Genomic DNA, 22,839 nt, shown 5'->3' on the forward strand with positions numbered 1-22,839 from the left:
ATGTTTGACAGCAACACAGGTTCTGTTCTGTCTGCAGAACAAATCGACGGATATTTCAGGCATATCCACGTGCCGGATAGTTATTTGCGTGATCAGCGCCCTGAATTAGACATCACATTTCTCTCAACGCTTCAATCCTGCCATCTCTCAAGGGTTCCCTATGAAAACCTCGCTCTCCACTATGCGGAGAATTCCAGTATATCTCTAGATGTTGCCGATATCTACGGGAAAGTGGTCGTGGACCGCCGTGGTGGCTACTGCATGGAGAATAATATATTCTTCTACCATGTTCTTCGGTTTTTTGGCTTCCAGGTGTATCTCACAGGAGCACGGCTTCATCGTACGGGTGATAGTCAGCCCTCTGGATGGTCGGGTTGGTAAGCCTCCCTAATGTAGCCTTTTCCTCTTCACAATAACTTTAATGTCAACTGAGTGGCCAATGACAAACCTTCCAAAGGGAGCATTCTGTCAATATCGTGACCCTACCTGATCAGCAACGGTACTTGGTGGATGTTGGCTATGGTGGAAATGGTCCAACGGCCCCACTACCTCTCACCCCGAACGTGACTCTTCGAAACCTCGGCACTCAAGAAGTACGGTTATCCTACGATCAGAAGCCAAATTACCATAGCATACAGCGAAATTTGTGGACATATCAGTTTCGCAATACTGGAGATCAGCCGTGGGTGTCAGCATATGCATTTACTGAAATCGAATTCACTCTCCGGGATTTTGAGGTCATGAATTTCTTCACCAGTCGCAGCCCAGACTGCTTCCTGACATCCAGGCTGCTTGTAGTCAAATTTCTGCGCAGGGATGACGGTATCTATGGAAAGCTCATCCTGGATCATGACCGAGTGAAGAAAAATCTTGGCGGGAAATCAATATTAATTCAGACCTGCACGACGGAAGAAGAGAGAGTGAATGCCCTAGAAGTCCATTTCGGAATAAGGCTGGCTAAAGAGGAGCGGTCCGGCATCAAAGGAAGAATATCGTCATTGACATGCTGAGTTCGGATGTGCCCCGGGTATTGACGGGGCTGTTTGTCTAAATAATGATATTTCCCATCACTCAAAAACCAGAGTCTACAGGATACCTGAGCTATTTCGGAGAGACTTCTCATACTCTAGGCTTCGCTAAAATAGGTAGGGGAAGTTTGTGGGTTGGTGCCTAATCTAACTGGATGATTGTTGTCGATATTGATGAGGTGAACAAATGCCTATGCCTTATTGTGCTGTGGATCTTGGTATGTCCATGAGCTGGATTATGCTGGGACTGTTCCCCTCGACGCTAAAATAGGGTCGATGATTGTAGTTCCCGTATACGATGACGGCGTACGTCAATATGCTTCGACCGCTTCGTTGCCTCTTTTGACGAGAACTCCTGGGTGCCTTCGCTACCCGTTTTGGGGAGAATATATGGGGATTATGGCTTAGACACATTACACACGCGGCGAAGTCATAAAGCTTCCTTTGATGCCTCTGACATTGCCACATATCTTGCTTCACCGCTGCTCGTCGCGACGCATGTCTGACGCTTTGGCTGCCAAAACAGAGGGAATTCTTCGTACAGGAAGATATACTCCTCAATGACATATCCCATTCATCCACCTTTCAATCTGCAACGCGGATTATCGAGTCTTCGTCGACACTTCATACTGATAAATTGGCCAAAAGTAGGCCATATTCTCCACATGTATTCATTTTGTCGGTTTTTCTCTCGTACCATGACGTTAATATTATATTTCCGCTCGGATCACATCCGTGATAATATATTTACCATAGAAGCTCTGGCGAGCGAACTTACCTTGAGGTTGACTTAGGTCGGGAATACATTCAAAAACCCGCCACCAGAAAAAGGGGTACATACTGTCAGCAACCAACAGCAGTCAGGTCTAGACCAGGTCGTCTATCTAATATAAGAGGGCAGATGAGAATGTCTTCTTTCATTAGCCGAGGTAAGTACTATGCAAGATACACCTTATCCTGCGGAGGGAACCATCACCTTCTTTGGTTCCTTGTTCCGCCGCCAGATCGTGGGCGAACGCTCAGAAATCACGAATAATGAGCGAAACTCCGACAGAAGCGAAACTTATATACTGATAATCGAATATCGGCTTACTGTGAATAACCTCAGTCCACTTAGTCATGTTGACTAACCTCGTGCTATGATATAAAGTGGTATTAGACAAGACATGGCCTGTCCTTATTCTATGCTTTATCAGAACCTGAGTTTTATTCATGTGTCAAATTTTCCTCATTCTTTTTCTTGCCTTAAAACTGCTTACTTGCATAAGGTCATTACTTTCACCTTAGTTAGGGTGCGGCTTCCCTGATTAGGCGTGTATGGAATAGATAGTAGGAAGGGGAATCTATAAATATAGGGGATATAGACTAGGGGGCTGGGCAAACAGTAGCATTCTATTCTCTATATAGTGCCCAGGAACGCCGGGCTCTATAACCGCCATCGTCAGGAGCAAAATAATAGAGCATTTAGAGGAAACATATGCGATATAGAGATATATAGACCGCCTATTGAAGTTAATTAGGGTGGATTGCTTCTGCTCAGATTCACACGATCGTACATAGTCAGCTCCAGGCCAAGGGGTTTTAGATCGGTGTTTTGAACCCGATGAACTCGGACTAGAAAGCAGGGAGTTCTAGAAATGCTCACTGTCCTTTTCTTGTCTGACACTATACTCACCGTAGAAACCTGATTGTGGCGTCTACAAAGAGGTTGCTGTACCCTAGGTCTGTCCAGCGCTGCGCGCAGTGATCATGTAAGATTGGCCGATGTCAAAGACCACGTTCTGCTTTAATAACTGTCATTCGTATTACCTCCGAGGAGCAACCCCAGCATTGCTCCAGGTCAGCCTCTATTGATACTGTTTCTGCCCGAACTATCTGGACGCATGCCCAGGTGCGAGCGATAGTGACAGCATGTTTACAGGAGAATACTGTATCTCGCCGTGACAAGGGCGAACAATGACCGAATTGGGCTTTCCTTTCCATAGCGACCATCCCGCTGCCCAGTAGGACCCGTCGGACTAACTTCGTTGTAAAAGATGGTAATAAGCGGACCCGGTGCCATTATATCTTGAAGCGAGGTATGGCAGATCGATTTGGTGAAAGTAGGGCCAAACCAGCCTGGAAGCAGCAGGCGGACCAAAACCTCTCGTTCCTTGTCCAAGGGTCTACATTAATTCTATACTACGTACACCAGTAACACCTCATTGACCATTGCGTCCTCCAACGGGAGGTCCTATTGATACCGGTCTGCTCGAACGCTAGCACAGCCACCAGAACCCAGGCCGTCCAACCAGATGTATGATACCAGCCCTTTCGATTGTGCTAGTTTAAGCAATGAGCGTTAAGGTTACACCGGCCCAGCGCACAATTTCCCCCATTAGAGCAGCCCGGGTTGGGGGAAGTAGAGGGCTGCCATAGCATTCACGGAACGCCGTGACGGAAGTGGAGTCAGGATAACTCCCCTCCGTAGTCATCCGTCGTTCTCGTTGACCAGACTAGGCAATTGAGCCGGCGCCAGGTGGGCTCCCTCTCCTCCAATAGTATACTATACAGTATTATTTGCACCCGGCAGAATAACCTTGGCGGAATTTTAACTTAACCTTGGGGGCGGGGAGGAATATCCTAAGCCTACCTCTGACGAGGACTGCCGGACTCGCAAAATGATCCGAGTCGCCTAACATGGGTCACAGCCCAGTTATCGGAAATCTCGGGATCACATGGGGTCGGTTCACTGTTTAATTTAGACCTCGCCATATTGCTTTTTTTGGGTAGCCCAAGGTTACCTGCAAACCCGGCGAGAACCCAGAGCTCCGTATCTTACAGTAATACATATGAAATTTTGAGATATTGATATGTGAATATGTCTTACATGTGTAATTGTGTATATGTTACAGTCAGTTATTTTTCTTAGCGGGTTTCGGGTCAAGGCTCGAAACCCAACCCCCGATTTGGCGAGGTCTAGACTTTAATTGGGCGAGCGAATGGGATATTGTCAAACCATTGTGGGCTAAGATTATATTGTAAGTCAATGCCTGTGGCCAGCTGTTTCCCAATCCTTACATTTTATCAAGCCCCATAGACAGGGACATGGATTTCCAGCGCTCTGGAAAATGGTTGAAGATAAACTCCTCCCTACATATCGATCTGCAGCTGGAGCATCCGTGATGGATTTTACACATCTGGCGAGTCTAGAGAGGGACGGCGGCCCCCCAAGGTTGAGCATGGGATCTGCTTGAGACTGACGACCATAGAATTCATCCTGGAAGGTCAGACGAGCCAGAGTTAATTTGTTGAGGCGACTTCACCGAAAATGCTCGGGCAAATCCTAGACACGGGCCTTTCAAATGTCGCCGTACAGCTTGACACATCCTGGGCTACAACAAACGTTTCAAAGCTCCAGCGAGCCGTTCATGCCATTTCCAGCGACAGTCAAGCGAGACTCTATCCAATCGAATTCGCCGTCCCTGGCGGTCGCCTCAGCCATTGCACCGGGTATAGATTGGAATCCTGTAAAATGCGAGACCAAAACGAGGTGGGAATTTTGTGATGTTTCAGTAGCTGAAAGGTTTTAAAATCGGGATTTACGTATAAACGCGTATGCTTGTGTATAGTTTTTATGTTATATGCCCGATGCTCGAACCCAGACTTGCCAAGCGGATCCTAGGCTCTCCCAGCCAACGACAATTGATCATGAGCAAGGACGAAGTCAGACTCTCAATACTATATCTAATCCGTAGCCAAGACAGCAGCTCGGGTTGACATGGTAGAAATGGTAGAAATGTTGCTGCCCCAAGACAGTCCTCCTATAACCGTCATAAAGAGAACCAAGAGTTACCCACGTACAAGGGGGCGAAGGAAAGAGGTTTGTATAGTCGCCTCCGAGGTCGAAGGGAAGAGAAATGGAGAGAACTCGGTCAGCGCATTGAATCCGAGCTATCCACGGAGCTGCGTTCCATTGCCAATCAGTGGCTGAATCTCGCGCCAGTACTAGTATTTCCAATAGATACAACTGACAATACTACCCTAGGAGGATGTGCACGTAAATTGTCCACCGGGCCCTCATCGCCGGATTAGGTTGTCTCACATCCAGGGATGGATGAAGAGGAGCTCGAGGGGGCTTTGCCCTTGTTATTAACTGAAGCAGTACACTCTTGATGAGTCAACGCGAAGATGCGGGCAACTTGTCTCTCTTGATAAGCTCTTTTATAGAGGGTCAAAGTTGGAATTTAAGATTTCAGAGGGAGTGTGAGGCTATGAGGCAAAAGAGATAACGGAGCTGCTAAGTTAGAGTGCGCCCTGGGACGACGAATTCGGGGTTCCGAGAGAGACAGCATTTTATATAGAGACGAAACAGTGGATGTTCCTACTAGTACTAGTAGTGATGATGGTCTAATCAAGCGTAATTTCGATCACCAGCTGCCAAGATGAATTTGCTAATTTTGTGACTTCTGCCGTGTTGGGATCCCGATATGGACAAGCACAATACTCGGATACCGAGCGAGGCAGCAACAACGATTTGCTGTACCCAGCCCACTCAGTGTCTCAGTGATCCTCCCAAACCGAAGTGAGAGACCTGAACGAAATTTAGCCTACAATGCCTCTAAAGTTGGTCCAATAATGCATTCAGGATCCATTGATAATACGGTAACCTCAACTATTGGTAAGTGGGATTGGATACCAGTGGAGATAAGAGATTTCTCACACTGAGACATTTGCTGGATCTCACCGTTAGTGTGGCTATTGGAAACTTTTATTCATACAAACCACGCCGTACGATACATACCCATCCGCATAGACAAAGTCTCAGGCCTGATAACACTACACTTTTCTTCGTATTGCGTGAGATAGCAGGAACAGTCCAAAATAAGCTTACGAGAAGAGGTAGAAAATATGGCACCCACGGATCCCATACAGGATACTGAGTAACCAAAAGGCTTTGCAAGGGTTGGACCTCGCCAACTCATTCCTTGCGCAAATTCTTGAGAGCAGAGTGGCCATTTAACAATTTTAGGCCCGGATAACTCCATCGGCCCCGTGGGCGCCACTCTCATGCCTCCCCACCGGGCAGAGACTGTAGGGATTTGGTTAACACGGGACTGTAGCCACTTCCCCGTTTAGCGGCCGCATCCAGTAGTCGACATTATTCCCATACTAATTTCTCAACCGTTCGTCCAGAGTTTTCTTCTCTTGAGCAGGAAATTCCTATACTTGCCGCATTGGGGCTGTGGACTCCAGTAGGAAGGACGCCAAGTTATAAAGGAACAGGTATTTTACATTATGCTACGGGAGTACTAAGCACCTTGTGTCATATACTAAGGTTACCGTCTCTGACCGGTAGGAATATGGTAACCTCTGAACCCGGCAAGCTGGCAAGCAGAGTTGTGAGGATTCAATGTGACTGTCATAAGAAGTAGATGCTATTATTAGCAACGGTACGGCACCCTTGGCCTTACCCTTATCTCATAGACCTCATCGCATCCTGCCACAAAAACTTGGCCAGCTTTTGTCTTCTTTCTCTTTGCTCCATCTCACCTTGGTTCTTCGCTTTTGCCCTTTTTGTGTTGCGCTAGGGTTGTCTCAGGCTTTCTTTATCCGTTCCAACTGCGCTGATTATGCAAGACCGGTACTGAACTTTTTCGCTTTCTGTTGCTTCCGAATACCATTCTCATTTTCAAGCAGACGCAGTAGATAGATGTCTCGACCAGAGACTGAAGAACCTTACTACACCTGCGCAAATCTACCAATCATATTCTCCAGTAGCCCAAGATGCGGAGGCTTGCAGTAGGATTTGTCGCGCTGTTTGCAAGATCTGCCACATCATGGCCTTACGACGAGTCTCTCCTTGAATACAACATCAACTACAACAAATCCGCGACAAACCCAGCTGATTACTGGGGTGAGTGGCCAAACCACCGGGGTGACTACTTTCCGTCTCCAGACAACTGGCGATTTCCATTCTATACTCTATTTATGGACCGATTTGTTAATGGTGATCCGACAAACGACAATATCAACGGAACACAGTTCGAACATGATCCTAGTTCAAATCAAATGCGGCATGGTGGTGATGTGGCTGGGCTGCTCGATACTTTAGATTATATTCAGGGAATGGGGATCAAGGTTCGAATCTCGTGGAGGGTCTAACAATAGGAGATGCTGACATTGGCCTGCCAGGGCATTTATCTTGCAGGTACGATCCTGATGAACCAGCCTTGGGCCGCCGATGGATATTCAACGCTCGATACAACACTTCTCGACCAACATTTTGGGACCATCGAAACTTGGCGCAGTGCCATTACCGAGATTCACAAGCGTGGAATGTATGTCGTGCTGGATAATACAATCGCTACGTGAGTCATTTCGTTTATTTGGGTAAGGTCAGAGATGAACCCTAGACTAACAAAGGACCATGTACGAGTCCAGACTAAGCGACCTTATCGGTTTCGAAGGCCATCTCAACACGTCGACTCCTTTTTCCGAAGAGGAATATAAAGCACTGTGGAAGACAGGCCGTCGATATGCGGATTTTGACTTTGGAAATGACTACAATGATACTTGCGACTATCCTCGGCTGTATTACGAAAATGGTTACCCAATTAATGCGTCCCTTATCTCCGGCCTAGTCGGATGCTATAATAGCGACTTTGATCAATACGGTGATATTGAGGCGTTTGGCGTGCACCCTGATTGGCAACGACAGCTGGCCAAGTTCGCCTCGGTCCAGGATTGTCTGAGGGAGTGGCACCCTTCTGTACGATAACGCCTGATTCGTCACTCATGTATGATAATTGCTTCGCTTGATATTGACGGCTTTCGGTATGACAAGGCTACCCAGGCTACAGTTGACGCGCTTGCAGACATGTCCTCAGCTTATCGAGAATGTGCACGCAAGGTCGGAAAGGAGAACTTTTTCATTGCCGGTGAAATAACTGGTGGTAATGCTTTTGGTTCTATCTATCTTGGGCGGGGTCGTCAGTCGAATCAGAAGGTGGATGATATTATGGAGGCCATGAATATGATAAGCACCTCCGAACCTCAATACTTTATTCGTGAGGTTGGTCAGGCGGCTATTGATGCTGCCGCATTCCACTACTCAATCTACCGCGGCTTGACGCGGTTTCTGGGTATGGATGGTCAGCTCGATGCTGGCTTTGATGTACCTGTCGACTCGGTCGAGGCATGGAATCAGATCATCTCGACGAATGATATGATTAATGCCAACACTGGCAAATTCGATCCCAGACATATGTTTGGAGCGACCAATCAAGATGTTTTTCGGTGGCCAGCCATTCTGTACGGCGTCGAACGGCAACTACTCGGTAATTTCATCACCACATTGATACTACCGGGTATTCCTCTTCTCCTCTGGGGTGAAGAGCAAGCATTTTACATTTTAGATGCAACCGCCGAGAACTATATCTATGGACGACAGGCAATGTCACCTGCAACTGCTTGGAAAATGCATGGATGCTTCGGGCTAAATCCATCCCAATACTATCAATGGCCCATTAAGGCCGGTCGTCAGGGCTGCCATGACGAGTCTGCTGCCTTTGATCATCGTGACCCGTCTCACCCAGTACGCAATATTCTCAAGCACATGTATCAGATGCGCCAGGAGTACTCTATGCTCAACGACGGCTACTTGCTTGAGACTCTGTCAAAACAAACTGAACCCATTCTCTACCCCGGTTCTAATCGCACTGCTACGGAGACCGGCATGTGGTCAGTTCACCGCGATCTTAACCCATATTTGCAAGACTTTGGCTCTGCCGAGAAGAACCAGATGGTCTGGTTGGTGTATTCGAACAGGAACAGCACTTACCCCTATAAATTTGACTGTGCCGACAAGGACAAGGCCCTCATCGCCCCTTTCAACGCTGGAACGACCGTCAAGAACCTCTTCTATCCTTACGACGAGCTAACGCTGGAGGCCAGCCCAGTGAAACGCGGCTTCAATGGATCCACCAAGTTCAATGGCTGCTATGCAAATCTGACGATGGACCGCTATGAGTTCCGTGCCTACGTTCCTAAGAAGGTGTTCAAGATGCCACGCCCTATGATCACTAAGTTTCGACCTGGTAACTATGAAAACCCTGGACACGATTCACCCCTACGTTCGACCGTCGCACCAGATGCGTCAGAGATAGTTCCCATCCTGCTGCAGTTCTCGCAAGAGATGGATTGCGATGGTGTGACTAAGGCAATTTCTCTGAACTCGTCGACGGAGATGGGAAAGACACCATCGATTGATACCAGCTCCGTTCATTGTTTAATAATCCCTGAAGTCAAGGGCACTCTTACCGGTCAGATCCCCGGGGTTTGGCAGTGGACTGCGGACCTGACAGGTGTATACAACGGTATCCATAGAGTCACTGTAAATAATGCCACCAGCAAGAATGGCGACTCATTCACAAATGCAGTGGACCATTTCTTGTTCCGAATCGGTCAAATCGATAATCCCATGGTTTTTACTATGGCCAACTATTCCAGCAGTCTCTTACACAAGGATGCGAACGGCACTCTGTTCATCCAGTACCACGCCGCTGGCGCTGATAAATATCGCTACTCTACTAACTGGGGAACGACATTTTCAGACTGGACAGACTATAGAGGTGGTAATGATACCATTCAAACACTTAAATGGTCTGGAACCAAGAAGCAGAAATGGGATGGCTATCACGTCCGTGTTGAGTACTGGAGCCGCTGGACCGGTAGTAGCGATTACGTGCAGGAAGGCGACTTTGGCTGGTAATCGAAGGTCCCGCGACGCTTCCCTTATATTTTCTTCAACGGACCTTACAACCAGTACGGCTATGATGCTGGCCTGGAGAACGAGGTTAAGCTGGATACAACGGATGGGTTCTGGAAGTACCACTTCATCTCAGAATGGCCGGCAGTCGGTCAGCTCAACGTCTGGGGTATGAATCCTGATGGGAAACCCGACCAAAGCTGGGTTCTAGGTGATGTCGATGGCGACAAGATTCTTGACCGAATGCCGCCCTCGTCTCTTTCGGCCACGCTTTTGAACATCACCGAACATCCGCCTTCCCCGTATCTCGCTTGGAAGATTTATATCAATGATGGCATATTGAGCTATCAGCTTATTCCGGCCGGTAACCAGAGCGTTCAAATCGCTCTCTTCGTTCTCTTCTGGATTGTCCCCATTATTAGTGCCTCAGCCTGCGTCTACATCTTCATAAAGTCGTTCTACAAGGTAAAGTTCAACCAGGTAGGTGTCAGCGAAACGCACACCCTGATTCCACTTTCCCTCCGTCGCAAGATGAAGCAGATTCGCACGGGCAAGGGAGGACGTGGCTTTATGCGGAGCACCACTGCCTTAGGAGCGGCTGACGCAGGCAAGCGTCGCACGGTTCTGATCGCCACCATGGAGTACGACATCGAGGACTGGGACATTAAAATCAAAATTGGTGGCCTTGGTGTTATGGCTCAGCTTATGGGTAAGACTCTAGGTCACCAACACATTATTTGGGTTGTTCCTTGCGTCGGAGGTCTTGAATACCCTGTTGATACTCCTGCGCCACCCATGACTGTCACTATCTTCGGCAATGCCTACCAGGTTCAGGTCCAATACCATGTCTTCAACAATATTATCTACGTCCTCCTCGATGCACCAGTCTTCCGTTAATAGTCTAAGTCTGAGCCTTACCCTGCTCGTATGGATGACCTTGACAGTGCGGTTTATTATTCTGCTTGGAACCAATGTATTGCAGAAGTGATTAAGCGATTTCCAATTGCTCTTTATTATATTAATGATTATCACGGCTCCCTTGCACCCCTCTACCTCCTTCCTGAAACGATCCCTGCCTGTCTCTCACTCCATAACGCCGAGTTCCAAGGTCTGTGGCCGATGCGTACACAAAAGGAGAAGGAGGAGGTCTGTTCCGTTTTTAATCTTGATATTGAAGTTATCCGTTCCTACGTCCAGTTCGGTGAAGTTTTTAATCTTCTTCATGCAGGTGTCAGTTATCTCCGTGTCCATTAACAGGGTTTTGGTGCTGTCGGTGTCTCTAAGAAGTATGGAAAGTGTTCCTATGTATGTTACCCCATCTTCTGGGGTCTCCGCAAGGTTGGCAACTTGCCCAACCCGGATCCATCGGATGTTGGCGAGTGGACAAAGGACAGCTTTCCCAAGGTTGGCGATATACAGGTTGATCAGGATTTCGAGGCAGGCCGTGCCGAGCTCAAGAGACAGACGCAGGAATGGGCCGGATTGGAGAAGAATCCAGACGCGGATCTGCTTGTGTTCGTTGGTCGCTGGTCTATGCAGAAGGGTGTTGACTTGATTGCTGATGTCATGCCAGCCGTACTCGAGGCGCGCCTGAATGTCTAATTAATCTGTGTCGGTCCTGTTATTGATCTCTACGGTCGGTTCGCGGCATTGAAACTTGACCGTATGATGAAGGTGTATCCTGGTTGAGTTTTCTCTTGATCTGAATTCACTGCGCTTCCGCCTTACATCTTCTCTGGTGCTGAATTCGCTCTAATCCCATCCCGCGATGAGCTCTTTGGTCTGGTTGCCGTCGAGTTCGGCCGTAAAGGTGCCCTTGGTATTGGTGCTCGTGTCGGTGGATTGGGGCAGATGCCTGGTTGGTGGTACAATGTCGAATCTGTATTAACATCACATCTGCTCATGCAGTTCAAGCTCGCTATTGAAGCTGCGCTCAACTCCAAGACAGAATCTCGTGCCATGATGCGTGCTAGATCTGCCAAACAGCGGTTCCCAGTCGCCCAATGGGTTGAGGATCTGGAGATCCTGCAGTCAACTGCTATCCAGGTTCATGATAAGGAAGCTGCCAAGGGTCATAATCGCCCTGTGACACCCTCTAGTACTTCGACACCCACTAGTGTCCTGACGCCGTTTGGCCGTCCTAACAGCCCAATGATTCTTTCTGTCCCACACTCCCGGGAAAGCAGTTACTCAAACCTCAACCGTCTGGGCGACATCCGTACAGTCGCCCAGCGAAAAGAGACTATTTACAGTGGGGATTCTAGTCCCAGCGAAGCATCGCAGCCGTCAAGGTTGCAGCGGTCGCTGTCGCTCGGTGTCAGATCCGGTCCTGGTCATTTATCAAAGCGTGGCCGTGGCCGTGGTAGACCAAACGCAGAGAACATCTTGGAGGGCGATGAGAACGCCTCGCACCGGAGTCATAATGATGGCAGTGATACTGATTCCATCCTCAGCTACTACGGTGAAGAGGAGTATACCCTTACCCCGGCTCAAATTGAACAGAGTAGACGGGCTCAAGCCGCCGAAAAATTGGGTGCCCTTGCTGTATCGTCGCCTCGACGGAATAGCCAAGATTTATCGCGTCCGCCCCCCCACGCCATGTCTCCGACGAGCCCTAGCACGCCACCAACGACTGAGAATAGCCTCCTACCCCCGCCTAAGCCTTTTGCCAAACCTGTCAATCGACTAAATAGCACATCTGTCTTGTCACTTGACTCCGTTGTCGGTAACAAGAAGGACTTCAAGCTGCAGAAGGTCGACCCCTTCTTCACTGACAGCAACGGTGTGTATCACAAGGAGTTCGAGAAGCAACTAGAAGGTTTGAATGGATCCAACTCCGAGTCTCAGCTCTGTATCGAAGAGTTCCTTATCAAGTCTGAGAGGCAATGGTTCGACAAGTTCCGCGATGCAAGACTCGGTCGTATCAAATCACCCACTCCGTCAATTTTCCGCTACAAGCACAATGCCTCTCCTGCCGATTCTATGTATATGGACGATGCATCCCGTGAGAGCGGCCACCAGTTCCAGGATAGTGACGAAGAGGACGATGAGTTCTTGCTCGGAAAGGACTACGTCCCCCCCACTGGATTGAAGAAGTGGATGCAGATCAAGATTGGTGACTGGCCAATCTACACCCTCTTCTTAGCTCTCGGTCAGATTATCGCTGCAAACTCGTACCAGATTACACTCCTTACAGGTGAAGTCGGCGAAACTGCTGAGAAGCTGTATGGAATTGCCACGACATATGCCATTACCTCGGCCTGTTGGTGGCTTGTCTTCCGCTATTTCAAGTCTATGGTCTGTCTCTCGGCTCCCTGGTTCCTGTACGGTATTGCGTTCATGCTCATCGGCTCCGCTCACTGGGAGCCCGTCTCCTTCACCCGTGGCTGGATCCAGAATGTCGCAAGTGGATTCTACGCGGCTGCTTCGTCGAGCGGTTCGGTTTTCTTCGCTCTAAACTTTGGTGACGAAGGTGGTGCCCCCGTCAAGAAGTGGATCTTCCGCGCGTGTGTTATCCAGGGTATCCAGCAGGTGTATATCATTGCACTTTGGTACTGGGGTTCCAGCTTGACGAAGGCTGTCAGCGAGGGTCTTTTGGCTGCTGACAACAAGATATCCAACACATGGAAGATGACGTGGGTTCCGCAAATCTCCTTCTCGAGACTATCAAGTCGGCTAACTTGATCCTTCACAGCGCCATTTGTTACCCCATTGCCATGTTCCTGTGGGCCATTGGTGTCCTCCTGATCCTTGGTCTTCCCAACTACTACCGTCAAACTCCTGGCAAGGTGCCTTCATTCTACAAGTCTCTCTTCCGACGCAAAATTGTCCTTTGGAACTTCGTGGCTGTTATCTTGCAGAACTTCTTCCTTAGTGCCCCCTACGGCCGCAACTGGAGCTGTACGTCCTCATCTTCTCTATAGTCACTGTGATTTCATTGACACCAACACTTGCTTTTCTTTGCAGTCCTCTGGACCTCCATCCATACCCAGGCATGGCAGATTGCCATCCTCTGCGTCATTTCCTTTGGTCTCCTCTGGATCGCCTTCCTGTACCTCGTCAGCCAATTCTCCAAACGACACAGCTGGTTCCTGCCCGTCTTTGCCTGTGGGCTGGGAGCCCCCCGGTTCATTCAAATCTGGTGGGCAGTCTCAGGCATCGGCTATTTTCTCCCGTGGACAGCTGGGGGCTATACCGGCGGTGCCCTGGTATCCAGAAGCCTCTGGCTCTGGCTAGGCATCTTAGACTCAATCCAGGCCCTTGGATTCGGAATTATCCTCTTACAGACCCTAACCCGCATGCACATGCTCTTTACCCTTGTCGCCTCACAGATCCTCGGTTCAATGGCCACTATCTGCGCCCGAGCCTTTGGTCCAAACAATGTTGGCCCCGGGCCGATCTCTCCTGACATTACAAAGGGGGCGGATTCGGTGGCTAATGGCTGGTTTTGGATTGCACTGTTCTCTCAGTTGTTGGTGTGGTAAATTTACCCTTCATTTTCCTCATTCATCTCATTATTCTTTGCCAAGACTAACTGATGATATGATTTAGTGCCGGGTTCTTGTTCTTCTTTCGCAAGGAACAACTTTCTAAGCCTTAAGCTGGACGAGCTTCTATAGCATCTATGCGTGGGCTTCACAATCCATGTAGCTTTTATTTTCTCTAACCTCTCTTGTTCAATGCAATAATATTCTCTATATACTTCGCCGTCTAACCCACTGAACAAACCTACTTCCTTGTTAGAATTCTGCGTGAATGAAATGTATATTTAGCAATATTTTTTCCTTACGGAATGGATGTCAATACACACACACACACACACACACAATTCATTAACGCCCGGCGGCTCAGCCGAAAGGGCAACTATTACTAAACTTTCAACATGAATTTTAATGTATATCTGCTGTATCTCCTTCGAGTCTATACATAGATTCTTTCAGTATATGTCCTCTCAGGTGTTACTATTGTAGGAATCTCTATAGATTAGTATATTTATTAATAGACTGGCTTGAAGGTGCTTCTTTAAGTATTCAACAGTTTATTCTCAGCAGTTGAAGCGCGTCTACCATCTGTAGCACAAGATGGTTGGTGTAGGTTAGTTAGAAAAAAGAGTGTTATTATCTTGGTTAATATAATTAAGTAGCATTGAGTCGGCCTATGGCGATGGTAAATCGTATTAGGACTTATACTGTTTCTAAGTTTGGTGTTTATTGCTGATTATCAGAAGGCGATTTCCTGCTTAGGCAGAGGGAGAGATTGCCCCGCTGAGTTTGAGTGTATTGTAGCAGTGCAATCCATTGCATAGTCCACTTCCGATACCGGAAGAGGAAATGCTCCACGGTTTCTCTTGCTTGTCCGCATGCGGATGTCAATACAACCAGTCAATAAAACACATTATAAAGAGAATGGACCGCTGATTTTAGTTCGCACTATATTCGACGATCATATTTACCCTGGGCCGCCCCCGCCAGCTCCCTGTGCCTGCCCTAACCCCATCCGTGAATGTCAACAATCATGCCCTTAAGAGCGGTCGGAACAAAGCTCCCCAGGCTATTGCATATGCCCCTGCCATTCTATGAAAAAAGATATCCTCAGCCATGATTCGATTGTTTCTTCGAGTTCCAATCTGCAGACATTGTGGAATTGTGGCTACTGGCAACACCAATACCCTGGGGCTTGTTCTCGTGATTTGTTGGCATACTCCCGAAAGATGATCTGCTGAGAAGATTTTTCGTGGGCTCTTTAGGCCTGCCGCTCGAGGGGCTATCGTCGCACTGTTCGTGTTAATTTCGATACTCCTGGAAAGGCTTGTAGAATGTCACTAAATTAGAATTGACGAGGTCAGTGGCGGTGCCAACCATGACAGAAGCTCCGCCAGCCCATCAACGATAAGCTCACGATGTGGGATGGGAGTAGGACTAGCATCCACTGCAGCGACCATATCGCCCCAGAATGACTGCCTGTTTAGGTCGTTAGTAGAGAAGAACGATGTTATTTTCTTTTCCAACTATCGCGCTCAACGTGAACTAGTTCCAACATGCGTATTATAATACCTACGGACCGGCATCACATAAAGCAGTCTTTCCCAGCGTCCCCGTTGTTCACCAAGATTACTGCACCCAGTCATACTGTATATAAACCCTCAACTCTCAGGTAAGAACAGACAATTGGTCCTCCTATGAATTCCAACAGGGAGCGGCAGAAGAGACTTGATTGCCTAGGTCTAAGGAATATTGTACCGGTCTGCGGTGTATCCCGAAAGCATCATCAGCTAAGCGAGAACGGCCTAGAGTAAGGGAAGCAACACCACTAAGTCCACGAAGGGATCGCGCTCGTCTCTGAAAGAGCGTGTAGTTTGCGAAAGTATATCCCATGGTTTGTGGCTCTTCCTATCACAAACGCTGAAGGCGAGGGTATTGTCAGAGTACGCAGCAAGCCAGCAAGCTATGCTAAGACAAATGAGTGGTATGGAGAGGCCCTTGTGATCCTTAAGCGAGCAAATAGTTTTTTAACCTTTGGCTCTCTTCTAGTTTGCTATATTTACAGCCAAATCACCCAATAAGTGTACCAAATTGTTAACAAATCTTTAGTTGAACAGGACCGCACTTGATCCCACATCCATAGTTACTTCTATTTCAGCAGATGGAAAGGTGCTATATCATGGAAGTTGTAATTTCAAGTCTGGACAAGAAGACTCATACTGTTAGAGAAAATGAATTGCGGCGTCCCAAATTATAACACTGCTGCGCAAAGAAATGAGGAGATTCCAAATAGATCAACCTCTTGATGGGGTTGCTTGGTAGGAGACCAAGTTAGAGCATTGGGCTCTTGTCGCGGTATAGGTATATAGACCCTTCACTAGGTGTCAATGACTCAACTGTAATAGCATTAGCAAGGAGTTATCTTGTAAAGCAAGTGGTGTTTGCTCCTATCTTACCAGTCTATGTAAATTTGACTTTCTGCATACAATAGTGACTTGGAGTTTCTCCAACAGCCTCTTTGGGCGTCCAACAGTCTTCCACTAGCTTCGTAGTTTAGGAATAAATGGTACTGCTCATATTTTTCATATATTACGCGATATTCCACGTTACTCCACATTACACCTATGCAACTGTTCGACCGGAGTAAGAGACTAGCAGCTTAGGACCGTGTTATCTATACATATGTGCATATAAATATTCATGATTATGCTCATCCATTATGGTTGTATGGAAATCTGTTAGGATGAGAGGTTAATGGCCATTCCCTGTAGTCGATTCTCGACGACAATATTCCAGTACTTCTCCCGGGCGCGCGTGCGGAACGTCTTGCCCCATCTCGTCATCACAAGAAAAATGCCAGAGCAGACCATGCCAATGAACGCCGCTGAGATAAAGCAGTTCTGGTAGCCAATGTTGCTTATGCACGGGGTGATACTGAATTCTGCTGTTAGCATGTGTATTCTATGTCGCTGGTGGTGTAAGCCCACCCGTATCCCATGGCAAAAGACATCGTCTTCCGAACTTGCATAATACTCGACCTCGTATCACGGCTAAATTTTCCGTAGCTGTCGACTAGGTAGTTAATGCTGAGGGTGATGCCGCAAGTGTTCGACATGGCAAGGATACACATGGCAACCAGCAAATCGAACCAGTGGATCTTGTACGCGGCGCCCACGCCACAAAGATGTAGCGAGGCAGGCACGGTCACGAAGCACAACAAGAATGGCCAGAGACTGTGCTCGACTTCCATGACACCATTGTTACGGCAGGCGAGCCAGACGTAAGCCATTCACTGAAGTAGCCAGAGAAGAGGGAGGTAGGTCCATCCCCTAGGATAGTTATCCGCATTTGGACATCTTGCTCGCATCTGGATATCCCATTACGTAGAGCTTCTGATTACTTCAGTATTGCCCCTGGGTAGATCTAGCTTGCGAATTCACGCCAGAAGTATCCATAAACTCTATGTTGGCTAATGGTAACGAACACTAAAACGGCTGGTAGTCCAATCACTAACGTATTTCTCACAGGTGAGTCGGCCTCATAAGAAGTTGGCTATGCCTGCGTCCCCTACTAACTGTGACAAGATCTTCGCGTCCAGTATCTCAACCACCATTAGCTAAATCATAAGAAGATCCCAGTACAGCTTTATGTGAACTTTTGGAATACGCCTCTTTATTCTCTGTACATGGGAACACATGACTTGTAAGGTCGGTTTGGAAATACTTTTCATAATAAAGTGTAATATATTTTCCCTGAGGATATAAGTATAAGATGATTTATAATTTGGATGTTGGGTACCAATCTACTTAAATATGTCAATCCATGAATATAAGGAAATCAACCAGAATTGTGGTTAAGATATTAGAGCCCAAAATCTGTAGCTAGTCTGAAATATACAGGTGGCCGCCTTACATGTGCGGTTATTATCGAAAGTGAGATTCACTTTAGAAACAAAACAGGTGGCTAAGTGTTTCTGCGAAAGTTGCAGACTTCTTGTGTTTGATAGCCCACTTAGCCATCTTCGATTAGCCCTGAGCTTTTAGGCGCAAAACTCTGATAAATATTTCAAGCCTAGATGCCCTGCCTTATGGGCTTTTAGGTGGCTCACATGAAGACTGTACGTATTTATCCTTAACAAGCCGGAAATTCTGAGTCCATTCTATATAGCAAGTCCTTGACAATGATGTCGGCTAAGTTAAGCTCTCGTCCGAAGTCCACCCATACGCATGGACTGAAAGCTTGAAAGAAGTGAAAATGTGAAAACGTTAATACTGACGTAGTATGTACAAATAATAACGTGCTCTAGGACTCCCGACTGCCAACTATGACTAAACACTGGCCCAGACATGGAGTCCGTTGTCCACTTCGGTTTGTCACGGACCACGACGATACCCGTGGCCTTGCTTTCAGGTCGAACCCCGCTGGTGACATTCTCAAGCTGTGCTCTGGAAACATGAGAGCTCGACATTTTTTATCGTAGGACCGTATACTGGTTTCGGTTCAAACGCGCACGGGAATTATGGGCGCAACGGCAACAGCGCAATGGAACCGAGTCAACTTGCGATTGCTTTTCGAGCATTGTCGGCAAATGACACAGAAGATTTCAATCGCGGCAGAATTCCCCAACCTCTAGGCCTCTAGAGATATGCACTCTTCAAAGTGACGGTCAAGGCCCTGATATTTTCCATGGAATATGAGGCTTGTGATCAACTGACTGTTGTAGGAGGTAATTTTGGGCGTTCCACCTCCATCATCCACTGGCTGGGTGACTGCAAACGTGTCTCGGCCAGCCATCCCCAATTGGTTGATGGCTTTGACGACACCAAAGGTTTGATATATCGGAAAAGCTCCCTGTCTGGAGCCAGTCTTGGATCTGCAGCCCCACTGGAAGACTCCGACATCGAAGGATTGCTGCCAGGAGCAACCCAGAGAATCCAATAGTGTGGCTGTTTTTTGGTGAGCGATGTGCGCATATCGCTCCACTGTGCAATATAAATCAACTGCTGCACCCAGTACGTCTCTTCGTCATATTCTCGCTCATGATAGGATATTTCTGGACTGTATAAGTCTCGAAAAACTCCGGTACACTGCATGATCCGCACAAATATACGGTAGTTCAGCGCTGCATCGTGCGAGTGGAAACAAGTCGGAGCGCTATTTGTTTCGCTGAGTCCGTTGATTGGTTGTTCACATGGTGGAAGTTGCGATATCCACGCCTCCAGCTTCGCTTCTTCCTCACGCAGGAGTGCAATTCACGAAGCTTGCATTTCCTTGCTTGCAAGAGAATTGGCCTCTTTTGATCTTAGATCACGGAAATGTTGCAGCACAACACTGAAATTCGACCGATGCGGCTCGCACATAATGCTGAGGATTTTCACTAGGCAAGGTTGGTCCATATATATCCCCTGCTGCTTGACCTCAGAGTCGTTGTTAGCCCGAATTGTATGATGTGGCTAACGGCAGCCAGTGACTCAAATCTGAAGTATATACTGCCGGAACCAGCGCCCAAGAGGAGAAAGTTCCACCTTGTATCGTTATCGTGCACTCAATCCGGTTATTTATGAGCCCAGAATCTTGCCCGGGATCCACTTTCGGCTCGGAAACCCGATCGTTCTCGCTCGCCGGATTAGGATTAATCCGTTGCCAGCCAACCGTGGTCGAAATGCTCGAGGTAGGAGCAACTGGTGACAGAATGGGGCAAGGCTAAGCAGTCGCCAGAAATTCTAGGTAATGATTGAGTCGACGCGGGCCTTAATCAAAATGCATAAGGCTCGTCTCTCTTGAAGAAGATATTAATCTAAAAGGTGTACCGGCGATATCCGCCAGCGTAGAAATTGTTGTAATGTAGAGGGTATACCGTCATTACTCGTACCCGAAAGAAATGAAGGTTTATATACAGGCTGAATACCAGATTGGTTCCCTACCATTCACTACGGACATGGAATAAATCCCGTACACGAAGCTCTATTGTCCCCTTCATCGAGCGTCGACACAAACACAAGAATATGGAATCTCGCTGTAGGACTAGATGGAAGAGGGTGAAGCAAGCTCTCAGGAATCTATACACGAAATGGGATTCTGCAAGTTGCCGTTTCAGACAAGGCAAGATCCGTACGGGCCAGCTAGATGATCAACTGCGCTGGGCATAGGGCCGATGCACGCAGCACTGCCGGATGCCTTTTCTCGCCATTGCGCCCAGCTACCAAGTCAGTATTTATTGTTATGTGCTCAAAGGTCCCCTTCCTAACCCTAGAGAATGTGAATTGATAGTCAAGAGCAAAGAAATATCTGATACAGCAACTTGGCTCGGCATACTATGCACCGCACCTTGGGGGGCCTCAAAATCAGGTCCGGACCCTGGCGTATCTCTCCCGGAATTTTTGCCTCTACTTTCAAAACCTGGCCGGTGGAACAGGCTAAACTACGCAAGTACTTAGTTAATGCAATACACTGTACTGTTTGAATCGTTCTCTATCGCAAGCCACTGTACCTTCCCCATACAATAGCTAAGCAATTACCGTTACGGTCCGTGTATCAATTTCGGTACGTCTAGTTATTATGGCTGCCAGAATCGGGCCACATACATCACACGTCTGTCAGGTAATGCTGATACAACAGAAAACCAGGGCGAAAAACCCCCTTCAGTAGTAGCCTATAACAAGTCAGTATGATCGACTTGATGAGGGACATAATAGTCCACACACTTTCGTCTCGTCCGAGAACCTCCTTTCCCTTTTAGCCCTGAGGCCCATGATATGCTGGAGCTTTCTAGACAGCTATTCCCTAACCCATTGAATAACTCGCTTAACAAGTTCGATTCCATCTGTAGCCTGCGCTAACCTCCGAACTTGTTCGTCCAGTTGCTCCTTGGTAGAATTTCCGTTGTAGGTATCGTCTTCATCCAGAAGCATTCTCCTAGCAAGATCGCTGTTGATTTCAGGATGGGCTTGGAAGGTCAAAATCGTGCCTGCCACGTTCAAAAAGCATTCGCGGTTCTCTGCTAATTGAACGAACCCGGGAGCTGGTTTCGCCACTTCGCGAACATGGAATTCTGGAGCTCTCTATGACGGCCATTACTAGTATGAACTGGCTTCAGTTTACAAAGTAAATTCGCAAAACGTACGTAATAGCCTTCTTCAGCAGCAAATGCAAAGAAATCTCTGCCAAAATCGGTTAACTGGATATCTTGAATCGCGGCCTTCCCAAAAAAATTACACATGGTTAGCTGTGCACGGTGCAGGAATAAGGGATGGATAACACATACGATTGGGCCTGTTGGCACCGGTCGAACCTCGCCACCTAGTGCTCGTGCAATTGCTTGATGGCCCCAACAGATTCCTAAGAGTTTTGTCTTTGAGGTGCCGTCGGCTATCTTGCGAATAAAGTCAAGGACGCCGAGAACCCATGGTTCCGACGAGGAAGCGTCGGCCTTGCCCCCGCTGAGGACAATCAAGTCGAAATGCTGTTCTTGAGGATTAGGGAATGTCCTCGGATAACGGGGTCGTAGAATGTGACCTCAGCCTCTGGGGCTACGAGGCTGAAAACGTCTCGGAAAGACTTCTTCACATCATGCCAGAAGTCATTTCCTGGGGGGTTGTTGACAAGCACGGCGGTTTTCAACTGAGACTTAGTGGTCATGGTCCTGTCAATGAAGACTGAGGTTCATTACTGAGATGTGTCAAAGATTTTCACAGGCTTTATAGTGCTTGCGTTATCATGGATATTGATAATTTGGCTACGAGGAGTAATTACAAGCGCACAATTAAAGCTGTCCTTGGTCCATAGGCTAACTAGTGGGCCCTAGCGTAATGAAATCGACTCTTGATTACACTAGTTAGATTTTAGACAACGATGTGGGTCTCGCCTTATCCCGATCCAGTGTGCGGGTGCGACCGTCGTCCTACAGACACAGGATTCGATTCTAAGGCCTGGCTCCGACTTTTGTGCCCACCCTACAAAACAAGGACCATTCATCAAGACATTGGCCAGAGAAACGGATGGATCGTTGGGGAACCTTGACTTTTACGACTTGCGAGGCATATATAACAAATAGCAAGATGTAGACAGATTTAGATCTAAGTCCCTAGTTCGCCGGGCCTTAGAAAGCCACTCACTAACCCATATTCAGTAGGACTGTGATACGGATCGTACTATCTTATCTAGTTAAAGCAACAGTTCGGTTCGCATGATTCCCGAAATGCGCGCTGGCGCCGCGATCAAGATCCGGTGGCGGCTTTGGGATTGCAAGGCGATAACACGAGACTCAAGACACATTGCAGAACGTCCACACAGTTCTTGCATAAGAGGTGACGGATCTGATCTTCTTTGTCTCGAAAATTGACAGGTTTTTCGTACATAGTACAGTATGTGAGAGAAGTTCTTTTATTATAGTCGTGACCAACAAACAGTCTTAGCCTGTAATCATATCAATTTAACACCGCAAGACATGAAGCTCTCCCTCTAATTCCGTCCCTTACCCCCTTTCTCATTTGTATTCCAAAATACAGGGCCAGGGTTACGTATGCCGCTTGCCAGTGAAGTTGGGTTGGCTGTAATACAATTTGCATTTAGGGGCGCTTAC

The 22,839-nt window shown here is 47.7% G+C and overlaps 5 protein-coding genes across 5 annotated transcripts; 2 read left to right on the forward strand and 3 right to left on the reverse strand.

Annotated features, from left to right (window-relative positions):
• BDQ94DRAFT_164226 (arylamine N-acetyltransferase family protein) lies at nt 1–1,010 on the forward strand (the record flags this gene model as incomplete). The annotated part of the gene is made up of 2 exons (XM_026769951.1): nt 1–377; nt 458–1,010. The coding sequence occupies 2 exons, from the start codon at nt 1–3 to the stop codon at nt 1,008–1,010; spliced, it is 930 nt and encodes a 309-aa protein (XP_026619770.1).
• A 5,784-nt stretch (nt 1,011–6,794) lies between these two features.
• Nucleotides 6,795–14,377, forward strand: BDQ94DRAFT_164227 (uncharacterized protein; the record flags this gene model as incomplete). Its single annotated transcript, XM_026769952.1, has 16 exons — nt 6,795–7,148; nt 7,203–7,378; nt 7,452–7,615; nt 7,652–7,704; nt 7,738–7,779; nt 7,855–8,604; nt 8,635–9,753; nt 9,787–10,669; nt 10,760–11,022; nt 11,062–11,320; nt 11,351–11,373; nt 11,551–11,658; nt 11,692–13,412; nt 13,472–13,677; nt 13,744–14,257; nt 14,329–14,377. The coding sequence occupies 16 exons, from the start codon at nt 6,795–6,797 to the stop codon at nt 14,375–14,377; spliced, it is 6,684 nt and encodes a 2,227-aa protein (XP_026619771.1).
• Nucleotides 14,378–16,996: 2,619 nt separating this feature from the next.
• BDQ94DRAFT_176176 (uncharacterized protein) lies at nt 16,997–17,547 on the reverse strand (the record flags this gene model as incomplete). Its single annotated transcript, XM_026772633.1, has 2 exons — nt 16,997–17,192; nt 17,246–17,547. The coding sequence occupies 2 exons, from the start codon at nt 17,545–17,547 to the stop codon at nt 16,997–16,999; spliced, it is 498 nt and encodes a 165-aa protein (XP_026619772.1).
• A 1,079-nt stretch (nt 17,548–18,626) lies between these two features.
• On the reverse strand, nt 18,627–19,417 carry BDQ94DRAFT_155027 (uncharacterized protein). Its single transcript, XM_026768401.1, has one exon. The coding sequence runs from the start codon at nt 19,349–19,351 to the stop codon at nt 18,965–18,967; it is 387 nt and encodes a 128-aa protein (XP_026619773.1). The 5' UTR covers nt 19,352–19,417; the 3' UTR covers nt 18,627–18,964.
• Nucleotides 19,418–21,034: 1,617 nt separating this feature from the next.
• Nucleotides 21,035–21,955, reverse strand: BDQ94DRAFT_186194 (type 1 glutamine amidotransferase; the record flags this gene model as incomplete). The annotated part of the gene is made up of 4 exons (XM_026775082.1): nt 21,756–21,955; nt 21,523–21,720; nt 21,382–21,456; nt 21,035–21,319 (listed from the first exon to the last, which is right to left on the reverse strand). Exons 1-4 carry the CDS (start codon nt 21,894–21,896, stop codon nt 21,035–21,037), a joined length of 699 nt encoding a protein of 232 aa, XP_026619774.1. The 5' UTR covers nt 21,897–21,955.
• Nucleotides 21,956–22,839: the final 884 nt, after the last annotated feature.

The sequence above is a fragment of the Aspergillus welwitschiae genome (genome assembly GCF_003344945.1).
Source record: "Aspergillus welwitschiae strain CBS 139.54b unplaced genomic scaffold BDQ94scaffold_89, whole genome shotgun sequence".
NCBI lineage: Eukaryota > Fungi > Ascomycota > Eurotiomycetes > Eurotiales > Aspergillaceae > Aspergillus > Aspergillus welwitschiae.